Source organism: Protobothrops mucrosquamatus, unplaced genomic scaffold, assembly GCF_001527695.2.
Source record: "Protobothrops mucrosquamatus isolate PMUCROS unplaced genomic scaffold, P.Mucros_1.0 scaffold_6, whole genome shotgun sequence".
NCBI classification, from domain to species: domain Eukaryota; kingdom Metazoa; phylum Chordata; class Lepidosauria; order Squamata; family Viperidae; genus Protobothrops; species Protobothrops mucrosquamatus.
This window is the reverse complement of record NW_015386082.1, coordinates 1,257,704-1,272,733: the sequence shown is the minus strand read 5'-3', so window position 1 is coordinate 1,272,733 and position 15,030 is coordinate 1,257,704. Positions and strand designations below refer to the sequence as shown.

The window sequence follows — 15,030 nt, the reverse complement described above, 5'->3', positions numbered from 1 at the left end:
TGGATGACTGAGAATCTCCATAGACATTAAGCCCTTGAATAGCAAATCGTGGCATTTATAAGTATACACCTCTCAATATATTCCCATTAATTTGCCAGTTACGAATGTCATGCTACTTTTATACAAATATCAGGACTTCAGTTTTCTGACAATGTATTACTAGTTTTCATTCTGAATCGAACAAAACCAAAGCTCTCCATTTCTTTCCTATTCCCACTTAGGAGAGAGACACATTTAAGTTCCCGCTTATAGAAGAGCTGGATCCACTTGCCCTGCTAATAAAGGGGAGGGATGAGTGGGGAAACAAAGGACTGGGATTATTGAGTTGGTATTTTGGTTAAAAGGTTAAAAGGGGCTCAAATGCCTTGCTGGCCATGTTGTGTCCAGGAACTGCACCTTTTACACCCTTGGATTGGAGAAAAATAATGCAATTTAAGAAGGGATTGACAAATATTATTTCTGCAAAACAGTGTGGTGTTTATTTACTTATATAGGTTAGGTATTTAAATATAATTCTCATTTAATGATCACTCATTTAGCAAATATTTGAAGTTACGATGACACTGAATGAGTCATATTTATGATAGGACCTCATAGTTGTCATCATAGTGTCACCATGGTCAAGTGAATGTGATTTGAATGCTTGTTGACAAGGTCATACTTATGATTGTCACAGAATCCTACAGTCACATTATCACCATTTGTGACTTTCACTGTTGGCTTCGGATAAGCAAAGTCAATAAGGAAGCTTGCAGGATGGGAACCATACAATGTCACATTTAATGACATTGTGGGACTTTCTTAATGATGGTAATTCGGAGTGTCAGAACTGTTGTCACTGAGCTGCGTGGTCACATGATGTCTTGCTTTGTGAACACATTGGTTAGTGATAGAATTTTTGGTTCCAAATCCTGTCACTAAGTAAAGACTACCTGTAATAAGGATAACAAAGGGGTAACAATGACTTCCAGCTGTACTTTGTCTTAAGGGGATTCCTTCCAGCTGCTTTTTCCTATCCTAGAACCAGTAAGAATTAATTCATTGATTCCTTCTCAGGTCTTTGGGAAGGACTCAGTGTGGATAAAAATGTCAAATCCATTCTAAATAGCTGGCTGACACAATAATAATTCGCTTGGCAATTTGAAGTGCAAGAGTGACATCATGTGGTTCATTCAAAGACTCACATTGTCTTGACATTTGCTAAATGGAACTAAATTGATGAAAAGTGAAAATCTCTGTTCCCATCACTTCTAATCTTAGTCTGGTATTTGAACAATGAGCATTTTTCAGAATTGTTCAGAAGGAGAAAAGGGAAAAAAGAGAGAAACTAATACAAATGCTCAGCTAGAGGAAGCCTGGATATTAATAACAATGATCATATCTGCTCATAACTGAAGCAGGAAGAGGCAGGAAAGAGTACTTTGAAGCTCCAAGGAACAGAAAACCAAGTCAATGGTAGAGTCTCTAGTACAGGTAGTCCTCAACTTACGACCACAATTGAGCCCAAAATTTCTGCTGCTAAGTGAAACATTTGTTAAGTGTGTTTTGCCCCATTTTACGACTTTTCTTGCCACAGTTGTTAAGTGAATCACTGCAGTTGGTAAATTAGTAATATGGCTGTTAAGTGAAATTGATTTCCCCATTGACTTTGCTCGTCAGAAAGTTGCAAAAGGTGATCACATGACCCCGGGACACTGCAACCGTCATAAATATGAGTCAGTTGCCAAAGTCTGAATTTTGTTCACATGTACATGGGGATGCTGCCATGGTCATAAATGTGAAAAATGGTCATGTCATTTTTGTCAGTAACATTGTAACTATGAACGGTCGGTAAATGAACTATTGTAAGTCGAGGACTACCTGTATGTATGCAACATTGCACCAGGTATGAATAACACAAAGAAGGAATTGAAAATCCTATTAGAGGAAAGCACTAAAAGATAATTAGATACCATGAAAGTCTAATGGGGTGAGTTTCCTGATTAGAATATTAAACTTAAGACTTTTTATTAGTTCAAAATAAAAAAAAACCAAAAATAGAGAGGCTGGGCAGTCTTTTATATAAAGAAGCCACATGTCCATAAAGAACTTAATGTGCCTAAAACTGGACCTCCATTAAAATTAACAGGAAAAAGAGAGAAAATGTGACTGTAAGTTTTATACAAGTCTCTCTTCTCTAGACAATCGGACAATCCCTTTCTAAATCAATTCACAAATATCCTGGTATCTTCTTACTCATTTATGCACTGGTAATCCAAGAGGTATATGACCAGGGCTTTTTTTCTCATAGAACGCCCAGAACGGAGTTCCGGCACCTTTTTTGGATGGAACCTTGTAGAAGAAACTGGACAGCCATTTGTCTGAAATGGTATAGGGGGGTTGGACTAGATGACCTCCAAGGTCCCGTCCAACTTTATCATTATTATTATTATTAGTTCTGGCACTTTTTTTTTTTTTTAACAAAAAAAGCACTGTATATGACAATTTCAGAATGCAAAAAAAGAAACTCACCAAATCCTAATCAATGGAAAGCAATTCATGCACTGTCTGAAAATGTCAGGCATTTCAGGGGACAGCAATCATGTCACGTTGGAGTCCCAAATGACTAGGGGACAAAAAGTTAACAGAAGTCACTCCTTTCTCTGGACTTCAGAATGGTTTCAATACATTCAGGTGAAAGTTCGGCACTGTATCATGGCTTGAAATCCTGAAGAAGAAACAAGTGGACGGCCATGGGGAGGCAAGGGGAGATCCTGTTCTAAATTTCAAAGGCTTTCTCTGCATCTGAAAAACTCAATGCAGCTCGTTTTTTATTACGTTGTTCCAAATTTTCCAAAATGCTCAGCACATTTTTCTTTTCTAACATCGTCCTTTAACTGTCTTTTATGTAAAAACCCACAAGGATACTCATAAATGAATTCTTGCAAAATTATTTTCAGTCTTTCAGCTGGAATCATTGTGAACAAGAGTTATAAGATAGAATTTGTTGTGTTTCGTAAAGATTTTTGAAAGTTTATCCTCAAAACATTTGTAATTATAATGATAATTTATTTGATCCAGACACCTTTCCTGGAGTGTTTTTATAATTCCCACAACTTCCTTTTTTGTTAATAAATTTATTCATAATTTTCGTAACTTCCAAAATTTCCCTTATAGTCATAAGTTCATTCATAAACTTTCTTCCTCTGTAATGCTTTGTAGAATTTTCTGCAAAGAAATAACACATTCTTTATAAAAATTGGAATACTGATGAAATGTTTTTTTGCATAGCCGCATTATCCATTAATACAGTATCTCTGTTTTGAAGTTTCAGCATCATTTTATTTTTCTTTTCTAGTTTATATGGCAACCATTTCTCTTTCTTTTTTGCAAAGTCAAAGGTTGGGATTTTCCCTGCCATACAAATTTAGAATTGCCCTACAAATTTAGATTTGCCTTTTGCCATTGTTTAATGGTGCATCAGTTGTCAAAATAGGTATTGTTTGAAACAAAAATAACATTCTAGGTAAAACATTCAACTTAATCACAGAAATTCCTCTCAGTAATGAACATTTTATTTTCTCTTAATGTATTTTTTTAAAAATTTCATTCCATGTCTTAAGATAACTATTTTGGAATAATATACAATTCATATTTGTCATAGTGATATTCAACTTTTCTGCCTTTTTCTCAATCTTAAAGCCTATTTTATCAATTTTGTTTGATCTTGTATTTTCATATTTTTGTTAACATCTATGATTATTATTGTTAAAACCTGCTAATGAATCCAAATTCTTTTGCCTATTGTTTGAAATCCCTTTAAAGGATCTTCTAGAGTCTAGACCCAATAACAAGTCATCTGCAAAATCTTTCCTCATAAAATATCTCATCCTGGCTTACGTCTTTATTCAGTGTATCAAGAACCAAAATTAATGGGAGTGGGAACAATGGGCAGCCTTGTCTTGTTCCTTTTTGTATCTCACATGGTTTTACTAGATACCCATTAACAATTATTTGTGCTTTCTGTGAAGTATAAATTGATTTTACCCATTTTATAAAATTATCTGCAAAATTCGTATTTCCCAAACTTAAAGAAGACAGAATCCTAGTGGGCTCCCTTTTGAGTGGAGATTTTCAAACGGGGGCTGGATGTCCACCGGTTGGGATGGAGACCTAAGTACTTTCAAAATTCTATATTTTATACTTCAAATTGCTGGAAATCTTATCCAGTTCACCTTCTGCTAGGCAAGTAACCAGGGGCTAGGATTCAGTGAAATCCATTTTCTCTATTCTCACCACTGCGTTGACTTATTAATCCCATTACGCCATCCAACATAATTAATCCAATTGTGGTTAATTAAAGTTCTAATGCAACATATCAGGAAACTCTAAGATTGGGAAGGGGTATGATACGCTGTGGGGATAAATAGAATGATTCAATAGAAATATTGGTGTGTCCCATTAATAATCTAAAAATGCATCGTGAACTTTCACTAAAGTTTCTGCATTATTCTTTTTCTTTAATATGTTTTTTAAAGGGTAGATTAAAAACAATGAAAATGAATATAAAGTAAGAAAAAGAAAAGAGAAAAAAGAGAAAGCTAAAAGTGCAAGAAAGGAGAAAAAAAACAAAAATAAAAAAATAAAATAGAAAGAAGATATAATTAGCTTCCAATCTTATTTACAGCAGTTTTAAGTAAATTATACATTTCTCTCTTATTCTATGGTTACAACGTAAGGTTCTTCTTTCTACAATCTGTCCTGTCCAATCATCAAAACCATAAATCAGACATTCATTTTTCCTGATCATGCAAATTGTCTATAAGGGCTCTTGATTTTCTGCATTAGTCTTGATGCCAAGGAAATGAGTGGAAAATAAGACAAGATACTCAGTCTCCAATTCAATTTAATTTAATTAACTGGCTGTGTACAGCCCAAGATGGATAGGGAAATTACAGAAACAAATATCTGTGGGTCAGAGTTTCAGAAAATACTTTCATCTTTTTGTATTCATCTCCCTGCTCCATTTTCAAATGTCCCCAAAGTACCATTCTGGCACACAATTAATAGGTTTCTCCTCCCAAATGGTCTGTAGCCGTTTGAGCCATGAAGTCAACATCTGTTGTCTTTTCTCTTCTGTCACATACTCAGGGGCAAAGCAGATCTGAGGGGAAAGGATACTGAAGCCACAGAAGTGTAAGATTCCATGCTGAAATTAAACAAGAAAGAGATACACTAAAAGTCATAATGTTTGGCTTATGATTAAACCATGGTTGATGCAGTTTTTTTAAAAAAAAACACACACAACAGTAATATTGTAAAGTTGAATTTACAGTAGTTTTCTGGCAAAGTTGCGAGAGGGAGCCAGAATAAATAAATAAATACATAAGTAAATAAGCACAGAGCTCCAATGCATCTGTAGGTTTGTATGGCAGCAAATTTACAAATTTAAGAATTCCAGTCCCAGATAAGTGAAGGCTTTAAAGATAATTATAAGTATTTTGAATTCCACTTCACACATACTGGTCAATAGGCCAAGTGAACCCTATTCCCTGGTATATTTGTCCAAACAATTACCTATTATGGCTATTCCAGTGAATTTTTATACAGTTCTTATGGACAACATAGATACAGCAGTTCATGACGCTTCTCAACCACATGAAGAATGCAGGCTTAGGAGAATTAAGAGTTTGCAACTTTATCAGGCCTGAATGAATCATCTATACACCCATTTATCTGCCTGCTTGCTTACTTACACACTTAGATAGCTTATAAACCATTCCAATCAACTACATATGAGTGATTTAGAACTCCCTAAACTTGTAATTAAAAACAAATACACAATCAAATTTTAAACTTTCATCAATACGTTATTTATTTATTTATTTTATTTATTTATTTTTTAAACTTATATGCCGCCCTTCTCCCAACAGGACTCAGGGCGGCTTACAGCATATTAAAACGATACAAACACTATCCCCAATAAAAACCAATTAAAAACAAATATTTATCGCTGTGTTACCATTAAAATTCTAATTAAAATTGTCCCTATTTAAAATTCTCCCTAGGCCAGACCCGCTTGCTGAAAAAGCCATGTCTTGNGGCCCGCTCTGTGGGAGCGTACTGGTCTGTGAGAGGAAATCTGTGGCAGAAGGCGGTCTCGGAGATATCCAGGTCCGATGCCATGGAGCGCTTTAAAGGTGGTAACTAACACCTTAAAGCGCACCCGGAAGGCCACTGGTAACCAGTGCAGCTCGCGCAGCAGCGGTGTTACATGGGAGCGACGAGTCCCTCCCAACACAGCCCGCGCGGCCGCATTCTGGACCAGTTGAAGCCTCCGGATGCTTATGGAAGAGAAGGAGGACTATTGTCATTGTTCTATAACAGTGATGACGAACCTTTTAGAGACCGAGTGCCCAAACTGCAACCCAAAACTCACATATGCATCATCGGGTGCCGGGTGGGTATGGCCTGTTAGGTGGGTGTGGCCCATTGGGTGGGCGTGGCTGTGGTGGTAACAGCAGACTGGGTGGGACTAAAAAGTTCAATCAATCAATTCCAACTTTGCGAGATCTTTTTTTCCCCCCAAGAAGTTGAAATTGACTGATTGATTGAACCTTTTTTTTTGTACACGGTGACGGAGGCCTAAAGCGAAAAGGTTTTATAAAACCCAGCTGAAGGCCTAGGACTGGGACGATGGCGCGCGTGCCCCCAGAGAGGGTTCTGAGTGCCGCCTCTGGCACCCGTGCCATAGGTTTGCCACCACTGTTCTATAATATCCATTAGTCCTGGCAACTGGCTATGCCAGCTAAGACTAAAAGCAGATGTAATCCAGCAACTAATGCAGATTGAATTGAATTGAAAACCTTCTGAGTTCAAAATGACCCAATTCAACTATAAAATTCCTGTTCAGTTCTCAGTGAGTGTTCCAGTTCTATTCCCGCCATTGCAGAAGTGTTCTGAGCACTAATCTGGACACCTTTTTGAGCTTGAAACACTTCTAGAATTATTGGAGCAGGGTTGGGAGATGTCTATGACCTTGGAATGTTTTGCCCATCCCTATTAAATGGCCAAGAAGCTGAACTTTATTTAGCCAACTCCTATCTCCCTAAATCAATGGCTATACCAGTGATGGTGAACCTTTTAGAGACTGAGTGCCTCAAAACTGCCCTGCCACCCCACCTGTCCTGCTCCATGCCTCACCCGCTCCGCCCCGCCCCCCACAAGGCCACCCACCGCCTCCACGGCCCGCCACAGCAGATCGCCCAGGCGGCCCAGCCGCGACATGGCAGCCATGCCCTCCACCCGCGCCTCACAGCATCATCTGTGTGCGATTGGGTGCAAGGGCGGAGTCTTGTCCCTGCTGCCCAGCTGCCATGTTTTTGGCTGTGCTGCTCCGCGCAGACTGCGCTCAGGGGCAACTCTCCTCCATGGGGGCTGCTGGTGAGAAGGGGTCTGTGGGGGGAGGCGGGGCTGGGGCAACAGCACACGTGCCCACAGAGAGGGCTCTGAGTGCCGCCTCTGGCATGCGTGCCATAGGTTCGCTACCACTGGGCTATACACTGGCCAGCCTTCATATTCCATGCAAGCAAGAAGGAAAGTTTGAGGAAAGAAAAAGGAAAAGGATTTGTTGTGAAAGGCTTCCTAGCTCAGTTCCCTTAGAGATATAGGACATATATCTCTAAAACACTAATACTAACATGAAAATGTTTTTTACGTTCTCAGTTCTGCTTTGGGAAGGTCACTGGCAAAAGCAACATATTTAGAAACATAAAAAGACATTGGCTGTTTATTGATCATATTATTCTTCATGATGTGGGCAAAATAAAGAAAAGCCAGTGCCAAGAGATTCCTCCCATTATGTTTTGAAGCCCTAGTCATATAGAGCAGAGCTCCCCAACCTTTCCAACTTGGCGGCCTGGAAGGAAAGAGAGGAGCAGGGAAATGTGCACGCACACCGTAGCGCTAGCACGCACGCATGCACAAACGGGCCATGCGCATCTGTGCAAACAGGTCGCTGGCACCTGCGCATATGCATAAACAGGCCACTAGCACCAGTGTGATGCTGGTGGCGGTGCTAGTGCACCCGTGCATGTGCAAATGGGGCCACTAGTGCCTACGTGGCAGCACTACCACAAGTGGGGGGACTCGTCAGTTATTCCCACGGCCCAGTGGCCAACAAGCCATGGTCCACAGTAGGTTGGGGACCCCTGATAAAGAGAGAAAGTGGGACTGCTGCTTTTGCTTGTACTATAACAACTCATTCATGAAGGATGAGTCCATATTTCTTGGATTCTTATTCAGAGATTGCTGGCTGGAAAATCTAGAAGCTGCAGTCCCAACAGACCCAAAAAACACCACCTTGAGGAAGACCACAAAGCAAGAATAAGAGAAGACACCGGTTGGTTGGGGAGAACAGAAAGTCTGTCCAGTGGTAAGCGTAACTGAATGCTTGTATCAGTTAGCTGCACAGTGTGCTTGCTATAACTGGCTGACTGAGATCTCCTGAAAAACTGAAAGAGGAGTTCAGTGCCTACCTAATTCTCCAGAAGCCAAGTCTGAGCCAGCATTTGCATTTAGTCTCCACTTACCTGCATGGGCCAGAGAAGGTAACGGATATTATCACTGGGTCCTCTCCTTGAATACATTTCTTCGTCTCCTCCAGTGGTAAATGAAAGTAAAGCTAATTTATTCTAGAATGGAACACATGTTTTATGTATATATTCTAAATTAATACTCAAACCAAAGCCCGCACAGTGCAACATAACAGGATACAGCTTAAACCACAAAAAGTTACATTGCAATGTGATTCAAAAAACATTAGAACAGTATCCTTTAGAATAAATTAGAAAGCATTTCAGAAAGCTGCATTATGTTTTAAAAATATGAAATAAGGTTTTAAAGGCCAGTTTAAAATCCTGAATTGATAGAGCTGTACAATTAGTACTTTAGCAAAACTCCATAAACAACCATCAACAAGGCCAGCCAATTGACTGCCAATTGGGCCAAACTTCACTAACAGGTTACAAGTTTCCATAGGTGAACTCAGATTAATATGTTCATTATACATTGAGTGCATCTGAAATACATTTCTTTATTATAGGTTTTTTCCAAGTTCTTTATTTTGAAGCCAATTTTTCATGCAGTTAATTTTTTGAGATCTTTAATTTGCCACAGATTCAGTGAAAACTGTATTTTCAATGCAAATTTTTGCACTGGTTAGGAAATATCAGCCAAAAATAATGAAAAGATTTATTATAAATCTATTGGTTTTCAAAATTCCTTTCAAAGCTGCCAATTTCTAAAAAAACCTGAGCATTGCCAATGAAAACAGCACATTTGTAAAGAACTGGCTACAACTAGCTGGCTATATCAACTACCAAGATCCTGTAGGTTGGAAGTTTACACTTCATATCAGGCAGTTTTAGCAGACTGTTGTGCCACGTATGAATAATCACCATGATCAAATCCTGAGGATTTGCTAAAGTAGATTTAAAAGGAATTTGGTGCCACAGAGAGTTATTAATGAAGTTTATCAACCTTAAATCAAATTTCCAGAATGTTTATAAGACTTTCAAGAGAGAACTTGTCATATTTAGTATAAATGTTTTATGTAACACTGATGAAATTCCTTTGCTATTAAATATTCATGTAATCAACCTTCAGAGGTAGATTACATGAAAAATTAATTCTGGGAGTTGAAGTTCACACATCTTAAAGTTGCCAAGTTTGAAAAACACCACCTAGATCAGTGGTTCTGAACCTGTGGGTCGGGACCCCATTTGGGGTCGATCGACCATTTCACGGGGGTCGCCAAGCAAGGCTGTCCGCCTTTTTTTTCGTCCGCCATTTTTTCCCCTTTTCCGGCGGGTGCCTTACCTCCCTTGGGCTGGGCCAGCTGGTGGTCGGCCTGCTCCGTCTCTGCCGCTTGCCAGCTACGCCTCGGCCGGTGCAGGGGGGTGGAACCACGCATGCGCGGTGCTCCCGGGCAGGGAAAGTCCTTGACTTACGACCGGTTGGGTAGTTCTTGACTTACGACCGGTTTAGTCCTTGACTTACGACCGGTTTAGTCCTCGACATACGACCGGTTTAGTCCTCGACTTACGACCGGTTGGGGTCGCGGCATTAAAAAGGTTGAGAACCACTGACCTAGATGCTTTACCTAGAAATGACTGACCTTGCTTGGTTTGCAGTCAGGTTGATATTTGTGACCATTCTGTTTGTGAAACACATTCCATAGTCAAAGGGTTTCTATTATTATATCTTCTAATTTATTTGGTTCCTTACTTATACTTTGTTAATTATCTTCAGTAGAGATACGAAGGCAAGATATTAATGTCAGTAAAATCTTAGTTTAGTGTACACTTATAGGCCACCTACCTTGAGTAAACCAGAATCATAACACTTTGGGAAATCATGAGCAAATCCTTGGACTAAGACTCTGTCCATCCAGCCCTTCAGGATGGCTGGCATGCTGAACCAATATAAAGGAAACTAGATAGGATTACAAGAGAGAAAGGAATAATATATTTGGCTTTAAAATACCCCAAAACACCAACCTCTTCAGAAAGGCAACAATCGAGCAGGACGCATTGCAAATACGTATAAATTAACAAAGTCTGGCATTATTATTACAACGTTGTGCCTTTAACATGGATCCTTCTATATCAGTATAGTGATTGGCAACACACACTAAAGGTCAGACATATCCCTTCAGCAAATGTTTTTATCTACATCAGAGATGGGAACTATGGCACCTTTATGACTTGTGGACTTCAATTCCCAGAATTCCTGAGCCAGCATGGCTGGCTCAGGAATTCTGGGAGTTGGTCCGCAAATCATACGAAGGCCATAGTTCCCCATCCCTGATCTACATCATCTGAAGCAATCATTTTTCTTACTTGTTCAATAATAATTAAAATTTAAAAATATCTGCCTTTATTCTGAAACAAAACCAGATTTATATACAAAGCACAGAATTGGGAAAGTTAATCAAAATAGATTAATGTATTGAACTGTCAATCCTAACCTATTCCCTAGATATGTGCATGTAGACATTCTCTTATCCCAACCAACTTGACCCCAGGTTGAATGGCAGAAATGGAATATGGACTTCGACACATCTGGAGGGCAGCTAGTTCAGAATGTTGAAGAACATACTACACTCACCAGCACCTATTGGACCAAAATATAAGGGATAATATTTGAAAAGTTCTTAAATGATATGATCAAACCAAAGCAAGCACAAACCTAAAACTACTCTAAAATCCAAAGTTATATCAACATGATCCAAGCTCTTAAACCAATTTGATCCAGCAACGGAAGTCTCACACAAACAAGCTTTTGAAAAAATAATGACCTGGAAAATCACCAAGTCGGCTTTGTTGACTTTCTTTTGCTCCTCAATCAAATCTTCAGTCAGACATCCATTTTCATAAGCTTTCCAGGCCTCAATTCCATAATTAAAATGATCAGGATTGTATAATTCACCTATGGGCACAACATGACACAATCTAGTTGCATTTGAAGTTACCATCCCATCTTTTTTTAACATAGGATCTCTGTCATCTTTCACTTAGATTTAACTCAGATCACAAAATATCATGTAAAATCTTAAAGGAACGGAGGACGCAGGGAAATCAGTATTTTTCTAGAAGTCTAACAGCCCCCAGATTAGTTTGGATATTAGAACTCACAGCCTGAGCAAAAAGACTTCTGTTTACCCCTCATTTTCTTCTTTTCAGCAGTATTATTTTGAAGGAATGGAAAAGTGTTTTGCTGCTGTTATTGTTAAACAATTGGAGTCAAAGGATGCTGTTGGAAAACTCCTGAAATCTTTGTTCATGACCCATCCATCCTTCACTCAAGTCATTACCTTATTAATTTTACATACTGTAAAATTGATTTGGCTAACAAACACATTTTTTCCATATACAATTCTTGTATCTCAGTAAAATGTATTCTTGGGACAGTTTCTTGGAAATACAAACCACAAATGTCCTTCTACCTCATCAATGGCACCTACCAACTATATCTTTCCTAGTTGTTCTTGGCTCAAATTGCATTTCATACAAGTCTGAAACAGTGACTGTACAGCCTTCCTTCTTCAGTTCTTCCACTGTCAAGGTTTTAAATGAACCATTCAGAGATTTGAGCTCTTGGTGTGCATAGACAATCAATACTTCTTTCCCTAATGTTTAAAAAGATGAAGAAAAGCAATATTTACTTAAAATAGGAATTCCAAAGGCAGATAAAAATCAAGGTGAGAAGATTTTCTGCAATCAGCAATAGCATTCCAGTTTGAACATTTAGAAGCCTGTAACTGCTTTTTTTTTTTAAAAAAAATAATCATTCTTATTCTTTTATTTTATCTTTTTATCAGTCAGATCAAGGTAGGGTTTTTTTTAATGCTTTTGTGTCGATCTTAACTCCTGGTAACTATCTGGACAATGTCCTGCAATTTTCTTAGCAAGATTTAGGAAGTGTTTGCCATTACCTGCTCTCTAGGGCTGGAATTGAGTGACTGGATCAAGGCTACTTAGGCATTTTGTGTCTAACGCCGGCCTAGAACTCACAATCTCCCAATTTATATGCCGATGCCTCAACCATTACACCAAACTGGCTGAAGGAAGCTCTTCCTATCCTGATTTTATCCTACAGCAACCTTTTGGTGTTAGATTGAGTTAGCGGTGATTGGTCCAGGGCCATTTCATATAGTTTCTAGTCAGGATTCTTTAAATATAATATTTTTAAATATAAAACAAGGTAATCTGTTTGTTACCCACTGATACCACCATCTCTGCTGTTCCCTGACCCAGCTAACATTTCCTCTTATCATTTCTTTAAAAAACAAAATGGAAAGATGGCTCACTGCACCTTTATTTTCCCAAAGGCTTTTGGACTCCTCCTAGACCCCATGGCGTTTTAGGAAATAAAAATATTAGATGGCTGAAATTTGTAAATATCACCCCTTCCCTCCCACACAATGACCATTTGGAGAGAACATTCATAGTACTCTCTAAGTATCTCTGTCTGCCAGTCCAATTGGTTGTCCCTGTGGAAAATGAGGGGATCTAGGGGGACATCTTAATTCTCCCTTGATAGAAAGATGATAAAAGTACAACTTACCTGCCATTTTTTCAACACCCTGCAAGTCTGTCAGTTGAGAAAATGCGGTTTTGAAAGGTTCTTGTCAAGATGGTTACAAAAAGAAAGATAGATACTAAATTCCTTTCCTTGGTTTTCAAAAACAAATATTACTTGAAGCTGCTCATCTTGATGAATAATGAGAACCACGGAAAAAAACAATAGACACACAAACTTAAGCACAAGAGCATCAGCAAAAATATCCTAGCTTAATAGCTCTTGGCAGTAGAAAAGGAAGCGGCTTTTAACTCCCTCTCTCTCATTCCTATCCAAGTCCCAAAGCAAAGCAAAGTAGATTCAGTTTCTTGAGATCTCTGGAGTACCCTAGGATCCACCACCTGGAAAAAGGGGAATGAGAGTTTGCTGCTATTTGCATGCGCTAGGGATGTGGATTCTCAGGAAATTAGTTCTGTTTTGAACTAAGGATCAAAGACACAGTCTTATGGAGCTTCTGCCAAAAAGGTTTGGGTCAACCCCAGTTTAACGGAAGTGAAACATCCAACACTTAAGTTGCTGCAACTATTAGAGTAAGAAAAACCAAGACAATGCTAGCTATCATTCCCTGTTTCTTCTCCACACTCCCTGAGACACATGGTCTCAAACTAAGCAGGAGTTAGTTCAGTAGACTCTGTTGGTTTATAATCAGGGGTCTTCAAACTTGGCCCTTTTATGACTTGTGGACTTCAACTCCCAGAATTCCTCAAGCCAGCGTGTCGGGCTGAGGAATTCTGGGAGTTGAAGTCCACAAGTCATAAAAGGGCCAAGTTTTAAGACCCCTGGTTTATAGTCATAATAAATTCACAGACCCTTATCTGTCCATTATACCTAAGGCACACAACATCTAAAGAAATATATAGTTTGCTTATTGGAAGAGATGCGGACCAATCTGCCACAGCCTAGAATGCAAGATCAAGAAGAAGAAACTAATCAGCCTATCAGAAAATAAACATTTTTTAAAAAACCCTTGCAAAGTATAAAGCACTTCACCCATTTTACGATTATGCAGTTTTGCCTTACCGCACCTTACCGCAACGTGCCTTAAGCACGTTGAGTGGCTTTCCAGTGTTAACACAAGTACCGTCACGGAGGATTTTATACCATTTTATACTGTATTTTATACCATTTTATACTGTATTGCATCGCTTCCTCAGAAGTAAGCTCCGTCCGTGACTTTACTTCCAGGCAGCTAGCTTTCTACCTCCGGTCGTTCGAAATAACCCGCGTTGACTTATTAGCCCAGCTAATTCACGGATCAAAATAAGTGTTAGTAAATAATAATTAATGCATGTTTATAGCGTGGACTGTTACAAGTCTTTCCAATGAATATAGAATTACTTATTTCTGAATAAGACAGCATGTACGATTGGGCTACGGGGCGGTCCAAGATATTTGGATGAACTACAGTAAGTTTTAGTAAAAAGGACAGTTTAGGGTTCTCCTTTTATATTATTTCCAGATTTCTCAAACTGTAAACGTTACATGGATTTTCTTTCTTCTTTTTTTTTGCAAGCCGGTTTCCTTACTTGAAACTCGTATTGGAATATTAATAAAAACCTAACAATAGAATACAATCAAAATTCTTAATAAAAAGTTGGAAAGGAGAAGATCGTACCTGAAAACAGCAAAGTAACCTGGCGGACAGGATAGGCTCAGATCACCTAAGCCGGCTAAGCAAAACAGGATCGATAGAGTTAGTGCGACTAGTAGTGCCTGGCAATTTAAAAAACGGGGTGGTGGGCCCGCCCCTTTCTTAGTTACGTCTCACAATTATGCGATTTGGAACGTGTGATTGATTGTCTTCGCCGTGGTGAATTTAATTGCGTTTTCATGCGTATCTGAATTGCAATTTTCCAATCTGAGACAGTACTGGAGAGAGGGAAAAGGGATATTTCAATTAAAATGAGA

At 38.8% G+C, this 15,030-nt stretch overlaps 1 protein-coding gene across 1 annotated transcript; it reads right to left on the bottom strand.

The window, feature by feature from the left end:
• Positions 1–4,864: 4,864 nt before the first annotated feature.
• NQO2 (N-ribosyldihydronicotinamide:quinone reductase 2) lies at positions 4,865–13,397 on the bottom strand. Its single transcript, XM_015815758.1, has 6 exons — positions 13,108–13,397; positions 12,005–12,169; positions 11,339–11,469; positions 10,360–10,473; positions 8,571–8,672; positions 4,865–5,188 (listed from the first exon to the last, which is right to left on the bottom strand). The coding sequence occupies exons 1-6, from the start codon at positions 13,112–13,114 to the stop codon at positions 5,009–5,011; spliced, it is 699 nt and encodes a 232-aa protein (XP_015671244.1). The 5' UTR covers positions 13,115–13,397; the 3' UTR covers positions 4,865–5,008.
• Between the last annotated feature and the right edge of the window lie 1,633 nt (positions 13,398–15,030).

Bases quoted from the DNA above. Each gene is read 5' to 3' on its own strand.
- NQO2 (XM_015815758.1), bottom strand. The intron at 10,474-11,338 runs GTCATTATTTTT...AATCCTATCTAG, and splicing joins CCGACTTGGTGATTTTCCAG to TTTCCTTTATATTGGTTCAG. The intron at 5,189-8,570 runs GTAAGTGGAGAC...GTTTAATTTCAG, and splicing joins ACCTTCTCTGGCCCATGCAG to CATGGAATCTTACACTTCTG.